The following is a 9,722-nucleotide window of genomic DNA, read 5'->3' as shown; positions in this document are numbered from 1 at the left end:
CGACTGGACCTACAGTTTAAAGTGGGATCCAAACCACTATGTGCCTCCACCGGGTATCCAACCCGGAACCCCTTGATTACAAGGCGGCGACGCAACCACTGCGCCATCGAGGAGGCCTCAGGCTGGTGCAAGGAAATGGCCGTCAACCAAATAGACGAATAACCGTGTTCAAATTTAGAAGATTCAACAAATACCTGTCTGCTATTTTAAACGTTCATTTGATTAGTTAGCACACACCATGTGATAATACACCACACACTACACCGCTCCATAATGCAGTACAAATAGTGCAGACACCAAATACACTACCTGACACCAAATGAACGAAGTAGACGCGTCAGTGTTGCACCGTGTAACCAACGAGACGTATCAGTGCAAGGGAAGTCGATATGTGCAGCTAAATAAACGGGGCTTATTGTGAACTGCAGTCATGGACACTTAACGGTTGTAAATATGCAATTGAGTCGATAGTATTGTAACCGCGAGATGTCCATGAGTGCACATGAACATGGGTGTAGACACTTTTTCAGGATTTACAAATGTGTTTCAAAGAAACAGAACCACATAAAAATTTCAGAACGAGCAAAAATCGAACAATGAATCAAAGAAAGTAGACAAAGCTCCGTGTTAGATATGATAATAATTTTTTATTCCAACAAATTACACATATATATTATTGTGATAATTGCGATAACAATAATAGCACTATTATAAAACTGTACAACAAATATAGAGAAAAATTTGGTGATTGTTGTAGTACAGACAATACCGCAATAATTTGATATTTTCCTTTCTTTAACACTTTTTATCACTTCCTTATCAATTTACATCTTGTCTGCTCGTTACATTCAGGCACCTTATTTATTTTCCTCCACTTCTGTGTAGAACGTTGGGTAGAATATTACTATAAATTACATATTGTCTATTTTAGAACCTGTTGTTCTTCATGTTAATAAGAAAGTATGCTAGTTGACATTATAACTCCGAACTGTTACGCACTTCTAGATTTGTCCTCGAGGAATCTATGCGTATATTATTTCTCTTGAAAACAACCTCCTTCGACACCCATGAGTATAAATTATTGTACGCATGACCGGACTCTATCGTTGGCTGTTTTACGCACTTCCGCTTGCCTTTGTTTTCACTACTAAAGGCATGAAAATAATTACTAACTTCTCCCCTACGCGATGGCAGTGAGTTGAACTTTAGAAACTTTGAATCCCGCGGTTCTGGGATTCTTATCACGTGACTGGATACCTGCAGTACGTCTTCCCGTACATGTCCTGCGGAGGGATGATGTCCTCCAAGGGTGGAATTTCGGAGCTTGACCACTCGTCTTTCACCTGCAAAGATACAGAGAGGATACAATCAGTTCAGGATCTGCTTGTGTGTAAACTATAGGAACTTTTATACATACAGGGTATCCCAAAGATTTTGTCAAAAAGTTCGGAATTTATTTAGGGCTTGAAGCATGAGAGAACTATGTAAATATAAAGCTTGAGGTTTAATGCTTTAAGTTCTCTGGGCAAGATAAATATGACTAAAATGAAGTAAGTGAAGTCTGTGGCATACTCAGATATGAAGAATGTCTGAGACAGGACTGTTTCAAAATCGAATGTATGTCTACCTGGGCAAGGGCATGCTATTATTTGTGCTTGTTTTGTCATCAACTTTATCTAATCGTCACCCTTGCGCAGCGACGCGATTAGACCGAAGTGGCAGATAGGGAAACTAAATAATGCAAACAATACACTACATAGATTTAGTAAAAATGTAGTTTTGACTAGATGAATCTACATTGTAAACTACTAGTAGTAATATTGTCTCCGTTTTTAAGCTTTGCATGCAGAACCTGAAGTGGAAAATGCTAACAGGGAGATTCTATTGGTTAACATGGTGAGAATGAGACAGCTGGGCGATACATTGCAACAAAATATGCGAGCTTCGGGGGATACCGTACCCTCTCACTTTATACAGTGATTTTTTTTAATACCTGTGATTGTAATTGTGTAATTGTTGACGTTGGAAAAATATCACGCTTTACTTCCAGAAGAAAAAGGAACACCTTTACTCACTTCAGGCTATAAATGACCTCACTAAGAGAGTCAGTGCTTTGTTTCAACCAATATTTCTAACTCTTGTAACATGAGAGCGAGAAGCATTAAAACCGATCAACTTAGTAAAATTCAAATTTTACAGAACAGTTGTGCAAAATAAGAGTAATATTCATAGAAACACATAAAAATTAAATCAGTACTAGAAGTGTATAATAATTGCAACTTAATGGAAATCCATTTTAATTGTATTCTCACACATGGACATTTAACAATAAGCGTCAAGTCACTTAGGTACATTTATAACACCATTAAGCCTTGTTTCCATGATATCAAAAAGTCAATATGCTGACCAAGGCAGACATTTATTTTTTTATAAAACATAAACTAAAAGTAAAGATTCAACTTTCTAACAAGGTCTTCTTCAGACTGCACCAAGGTACAAAACAGGACGATATATATACACAAAAATTACACACCTCCAGACTATTAGAAAGTTGTTCTGGAACATTCTAGCAGTAATGTCCCTTGTCAACTGTACTTTCACCTGAAAGGGTATTTAACTAAACATTTTCTTTCATCTGGAATGTGGTTAGACTATCAATCTCAGGCTTTTTGTCCTTCATTCTTCTTCCTTCTTCTCTCCTCTTTCTAATAGTTTGGAGGGCAGTAATTTTTGTGTATATATATCGTCCTGTTTTGTACCTTGTTACATTTGTACTTGGTGCAGAGTCTAAAGAAGACCTTGCTAGAAGGTTGAAACGTTACGTTTAGTTTATGTTTTATAATAAAATAAATTTCTGCCTTGCTCAGCATATTCAGTTTTTCACTTAGGTGCGTACACAATATTAAATTTACTTATCAATTTGAATTTGAATTTAATTTTTGGTTCCGTCAACACTTATGCTATTTATCATCCATCCATACGCGGTCCAGCCCCTTACCATAACTAAAATAACATAACTGTAAAATAAGTGTAAAGTGCTCCCATGTGCTTAGCACCACGCCATGAAGGCGTATAGGGGGTGTGGGGGTAACGCTCCACACTTTCTTGATCCGGTCGTGAGTTGGGGTGATGTGATCAGCATCACGCCCCTGACCGCCTCTACCCCCAGGGTTTCCCCCAGGTACCCATGTTATTCGACGCTGGGTGGGCGCCGGTGCCGCTTCCAACGTTAGAAAAGTTCCCGGATTTGAACCGGCCGGGGATCGAACCCGGGACCTTTAGCATGGTAGTCAGAAACTGTAATGTCGTATAAATTAAATATTAAAATATTCTGTCTTCGGTTAAAATCTGAGGCTCTGAAAAGTCACGCACAGTCATCACACATAAGAGCAAATCACAGGACAACGCACACACAGTCCTACGAAGATTATACTGGCCATAGGTCGAGAAGCTAGAGCCTTGTTAGTCAGCAAAATGCAGTACAGGGTGTACTACGTAGAAGTGAGGTTGACAGTTGGGTGTACTACGGGGAAGGTCACCCCTTACACCCCAAATTTACATATCAACATGTAATAATATATATATATATATATATATATATATATATATATATATAAGCGATATTCTAAATAGATGGAAGAACTACTTTAATGACCTTTTAAATGTTCATGTAGGAGATAAATCAGAAGTAAATGAAGTACACACAGCAGAACCTTTAGTTCCAGAACCTAACTTGACTGAAGTTAAAGATGCTATTAAAAGGCTAAAGAATAACAAAGCACCTGGCATTGATTTAATACCAGCTGAGTTAATTAAATATGGTGCAAATTCATTAATATGTCAAATTCATAAATTAATTTGTTTAATATGGAATAAAGAAGAAATCCCTCAACAGTGGAAAGAATCCATAATTGTTCCTGTGTTTAAAAAAGGTGATACAATGAACTGCAATAATTATCGTGGAATTTCTCTACTGTCAACAACACATAAAATATTATCTAACATTCTTTTAACAAGACTAATCCCATATGCTAATGAAATTATAGGTGATTATCAATGTGGATTTAAAAGTAACAGATCAACTACAGATCAGATTTTTCACATCAGACAGACAATTGAAAGAAAGTGGGAATATAATCAAAATGTACATCAGCTATTCATTGATTTCAAAAAAGCATATGATTCGGTGAAAAGAGATAAATTATGTAATATATTAGTAGAGTTTGGAATACCTAAGAAGCTTGTTAGTATGATAAAAATATGCACCAGTGAAACAGAAAGTAAAATTCGTGTGGGTATTAATATGTATGACAAATTTACAATTCATGATGGGTTAAAACAAGGAGATGTATTATCTCCATTGCTCTTTAATTTTGCCTTAGAATATGCTGTAAGGAAGGTAAAAGAAACTAAAGAAGGACTAAAATTAAATGGTGTGACTCAGTTGTTAGCAGATGCAGATGATGTAGACTTACTGGGGGATGATGTGAATACAATTAGGAATAATGCTAAAATATTTTTCAAAACTGCTAAAGAGATAGGTTTGGAAGTTAACAAAGAGAAAACTAAATATATGCTTACAGGCCGAAACCAAGTGTTAGGTAATAATCAAAATCTAATTATTGATAACAACTCGTTTGAACCAGTTTCCAAATTCAAATACTTAGGAGTAATATTAACAAATGAAAATTATATTAAAGAGGAAATAAAAAGTATGCTTAATTCAGGAAATGCATGTTACTTCTCTCTTCATAAACTTTTGTCTTCTCGTTTAATATCTAAGAATCTAAAAGTTAAAATATACAAAACAGTAATTTTGCCTGTATTATTATATGGATGTGAAACTTGGTCCCTTACATTGAAAGAGGAACATAAATTGAGAGTATTTGAAAATAAGATCCTTAGGAAAATCTTTGTACCTAAAAGGGATGAGGAGACATATGAGTGGAGAAGGTTACATAATTTAGAACTACATAATTTGTATTCATGTCCAGATATTATTAGAATAATTAAATCAAGAAGACTTAGGTGGGCAGGCCATGTGGCACGAATGGGAGAGGAAAGAGGAGTTCACAGGATTCTTGTTGGGAAACCTGATGGTAAGAGACCTATAGGAAGACCAAGACGAAGATGGAGGGACAACGTTGAGATGGACCTAAGGGAAATCGGTAAGGATGGAAAAGAGTATATACAACTTGCTCAAGATAGGGAAAGATGGAAGGCCTGTGTTGCTGCAGCCATAAACCTTCGGGTTTAAGAAGGCTAGGGAGTTAGTTAGTTAGTTAGTTATATATATATATATATATATATATATATATATATATATATATATATATATATATATATATATATATATATGTATGTATGTGTGTGTGTGTGTGGGGGGGGGTGTTTTGTGTAGGTATGATGTGTGTGTATGTAATTGATCATAGAAGTTAAGAAAGAGATAAAGGATTTAAGAAGATGTACTGTGAACAAGGCTAGTTGGAGATAGATTGTTTTTTTTAATGTATTTCATGTAGTTTTTATAACATGAAGTTTTAAGTTAAATAAATGTTGTTATTTGGTTAACGTTTTGCCTAATTGGAGATTATTACAATTGGCGACGAGGATGAAAATGAAAAGAAAGTAACAAGAATAATATGTATAACAAGATTAGTCTTACTAAGAATAATAAGATATGAATAATGGAGGTTAGTAATCATGTACATTTTTCTTGAACAGTTCGATGTGGAACCTGGCAATATTCACACATACATGGAAAGGTTTGAATACTCTTGTTTGGCAAATAATATTTCAGCAGATAAAAGAGTTTGTACATTGATTTCCGTAGCTTGCAGAAGAGTGTACGTTATACTAAGCGATTTAGTTGCACCGCAAAAGTGCCACACAAGAGATATGAAGCATTATGTGCTTTGTTGTTAACTCATTTAGGCCTAAGAGAAATTTCATAGCTAGAAGGTATAAGTTTCATTTGTTGAGATAAGAGGAAGGGCAAATGTTATCTGAATTTGTAATAATTTTGAAGCATCAAGCAGCAAATTGTTCATTTGGTACATTTCTTAATGAAATGATGAGAGATCAATTAGTTTTTATCATACGTAGTGAAGTAACAAGAAATAAATTATTAGCTGAACAATAGCTTGATTTTGTGAAAGCAGTATCCTTATCACAATCCATGGAAATTGTAGAGCAAGATGTGAGGTTCTTTTTTCAAAAGATAAGACGGTATTTAGTAATGCACATCATGTACGTAATGATAGAACAGTTAGTCAGCAAAGTAAGAAAGCGACTTTTAAATGTACAAGGTGTAATAACGTTCATCATAAATACAAATGTCCAGGTTGGAATGTACATTGTTTTAAATGTGGATTAAAAGGACATTTCCAGCAGTGCTGTAAGAATAAAAATAACAACTTTATTAGAAATGAATCTGCAACTAGGGTTAAATCAGATATTTATACATCTATGAAAAGTTTATTATTAGACGTTGTGAATGTCGAACCTGATCAACAAGTGTACGTTAATAAGAAAAGTAAGTTAGACAAGTGAAGCTTAATAATCATTCAAGTGATCCTTCGTATGAGAATAGCGTACATAAAAATCAATTATTTGTACAGAAATCGGAAGTTGAATTGAATATCTCTAAAAGTGAAGCTGATAATTATAGTTGTTTCTTTAGGTTGATGTGCAACGAAAAAGAGGTCCAATTGGAATTAGATACTGAGGCAGCAGTATCTGTTTGGTATGAGGAATTCCATACAACGAATTTTAAGAACCTTCCAGTTATAAAGAGTGTTCTCACTTTACGGAATGCAGATGGAAGACCATTACCAATAGTAGGGAGAGTTATGCTGGATGTGCAACTAGAAAATGGAGGATAAAAAATGCCCTTGTATATTTCCTGAAATAAATTAAAAACACCTATTTTAGGAAGAAGCTGGTTGGATGAATTATGGCCACACCTATTTTAGGAAGAAGCTGGTTGGATGAATTATGGCCACATTGGGAATCTTGGTTTCAGTTAAGGATATCTAGGGACAGTTGTTTGTTAACAGTATATTAGCAACTAACTTTTATAATCAGAAAGTTGAATACTTAACAGATAAGTACAAGGAAGTCTTTCCTCGTAATATTTGTGAGACTATTAAGCAATTTAAAGCTACAATACCAATCAAGGAGGGAGCAGTTCCAATATTCAAAAAAGCATACAAGGTACCATACAGCATACAAACCGAAAGTAAAGGCTGAATTGGATAGTTTTGTTCAATTGGAAGTTTTGTCACCTATTCAGTATTCTGATAGGGGTACACTTTAATGGTAGCAAAGAAAAATAATGGTGATCTACGGCTGTGTTCTGATTTTAAGGTAACCGTGTGTCGCCCCAGACTAATTAGTTCATGTTACCATTTGTAAAGCAGGAAATCAACATCTGCGCGAGCTTACATTATCCGTGACTTGCACAAGTTTATGATTGTTCGAGAATTAATCTGCGTTTCTTAAAAACAACAAAATTAATAATTATGTACTCGTTTTTGGAATTTAAAAAATATATTAGGAAGGTATGCTATTTACAACTTTGATTATTTTATGTAAATGTTGTAAAATTCTAAATTGCATGATGTAATTATGTAAATCCATAGTTACGTGTAAATATCGACCACGTTTCCTTGTTTTTTGTAAATGACTGTGTACAGGATGTACAGAAAGTCCCTTTACACCTCTACTTATTTCATTCCTACATTAATAATATTTACAGTTAGTTGTCCAAAACATCCGTATGTGCACCTCCATGATCCCTGCACAGCTTGATACGCCCATTGATGGCCATTGGCCGGAATGCGTGCACGCCTAAGTCCATTTTCATGTGGAGCTGCATTGTGCTCCTGGCAATTCCAAGTTCTGCAAAACGTTTTCTGGTCTTCTTGCAGGGTGAACGGATCACCGACACACTAACGTCTGCACACTTTTCCTTTCGGGTTGATGGACGACCAGAACGAGGGACATCCAAAACACTTCCAAAGGCCTGCATAGTCTGCCTTTTACCTACTCACTGCCCGCTTGCCCGCGAGGACAGGTATACCTGCTCGCCTGCCCACGGCAACGAGTCGACTTGCGTCTTTACCCGGGTTCCTCTTCTTCAAGGGGCTCTGCGCTTACAAGGTACCTGGGCATTCAACAAGACCCGGGCGCCTGCAAAACCTGTTGGAAGGAAACAGCCCGCCGGCAGCGTGTCGCTCCAGGTGCTTCATCACCACGTGGACGGCTGCAGCCAGTGTTGCCTACTTACGTAGCTCCTAAATCCTACGAAGTCCTAGGAGGAGCTCTCTCCTCCAAGGAGAATTTATATACTTAGCGATTTCAGTTCAGCGTAAACAGTTTGTATCTTATTGCCAGGAAATGCACGCAATATTACAGCTTCATTTATCTAAATGAATGATCGAGCAAACAAAAATCTCCTCACTGAAAACTAATTGTTTTTCATTGCATGGTGCCTTAACCAGGCACGCAGTGGCGCAACCAGAGGGGGCAGGGTGCATTGCTCACAACCTTGGACGGAAATTAAGTCTAGCGGAGGGGTCAGGGTGGGGGTCAAACATTAAAGTACAAGAAAAAACAGGCTGGCAGAATTAAAGAGTAGCAGGGGTAAAGGGTACTCAAGATGGAATTAATTTTCATATTTTTCTTACATTTTCCTTCCAGACGACCAAGAGCACCTGCAGAGGGGTAATTGCAACCCCTTGATTTCAAATTTTATGAAAGTAGAAATATATTATAAAATATTATACAGTCTCATCAAGTTCAATGCCGTAGCAAAGGGGTAGCCCTGAGCGCCGAACGATCTAAGTGAGAAAAGTTTTAAAACAGAGGATGCTATGGCGGCCCGTGATATTATTTGCTATTAATGTTGGTTTGTTACGAGTTGGATGAATTGATAATGTAATACGTCGCTCCATGTGAAAGTAATATATTGTAGATGGAAATTTTACATGCCATATGTATGTACATTCGGAATGCATTTATCATGCACTTTCTTTCTTTCAAAAACAGTTTGTGTGCTTGTTTTCCATTATTAGCTAATGTGAAATTGAAGTGTTGAAAATAAATATTTCTAATCCTCTGTTTCAACACAAGTGCGTGAGAACGGACTTCTACCCCCTTTTTGCATGATTTATGAGGATAATAATGCCTTTCATGCTACTTTATTACTATTATTGTGATTGTTGTTGTTGGCACGTTTATCCAAGTACTTGCCCCCCCCCCCCCCAACGAGGCTGGCTACGGCCCTGGTGTTCGCAGTAGAACAGTGTGCAGTGTGGTTGTTCGACTCGCGACCTCAGCGTCGAACGTGACATGTTTCAGTCCTGCCCTATATCACTATATATGTGTATATTGGTTGTTTACGACATATACTTATGGATCCTGTGCCACGGAAAACCTATTTCAATGTGTGGGGGGGGGGGGGTAGCAACATTCGTAAATCTCATTTCATTGGTGATGTGGCTTACGAAGCTTTGTGTTCCCTTTTTTAAGTAGTGAAAATCTATTGCAGTTGACAACACTGCAGAACGGTGTGGGCCCGGTGCAGTTTCTACTCGAAGCAACTACGTCCTGCAGACGGAGGGGCTTGCAGTTGATTGAATGAACGCACTGAGACCTTACGACTGCGGGTACCCGGCAGGTTTTCAATACCTGCCAAGAACGATCTGGGCAGATGGTCA

General features: G+C 37.0%; 1 protein-coding gene across 1 annotated transcript in view; it reads right to left on the bottom strand.

Annotated features, from left to right (window-relative positions):
* Positions 1-708: 708 nt before the first annotated feature.
* The window catches only part of LOC145980182 (dipeptidase 1-like), a 319,741-nt gene continuing 310,727 nt past the window's right edge, over positions 709-9,722 (bottom strand). Inside the window, exon 12 of the mRNA XM_083113214.1 lies at positions 709-1,343. Coding sequence (XP_082969340.1) covers positions 1,242-1,343 — 102 coding nt within the window. The 3' untranslated portion in view covers positions 709-1,241. The remainder of the gene's footprint in view (positions 1,344-9,722) is intronic.

Source organism: Lepisma saccharinum, chromosome 27 (genome assembly GCF_977018435.1).
Source record: "Lepisma saccharinum chromosome 27, izLepSacc3.1, whole genome shotgun sequence".
Lineage (NCBI taxonomy): Eukaryota > Metazoa > Arthropoda > Insecta > Zygentoma > Lepismatidae > Lepisma > Lepisma saccharinum.
This window is presented reverse-complemented; position numbering and strand designations above follow the sequence as displayed.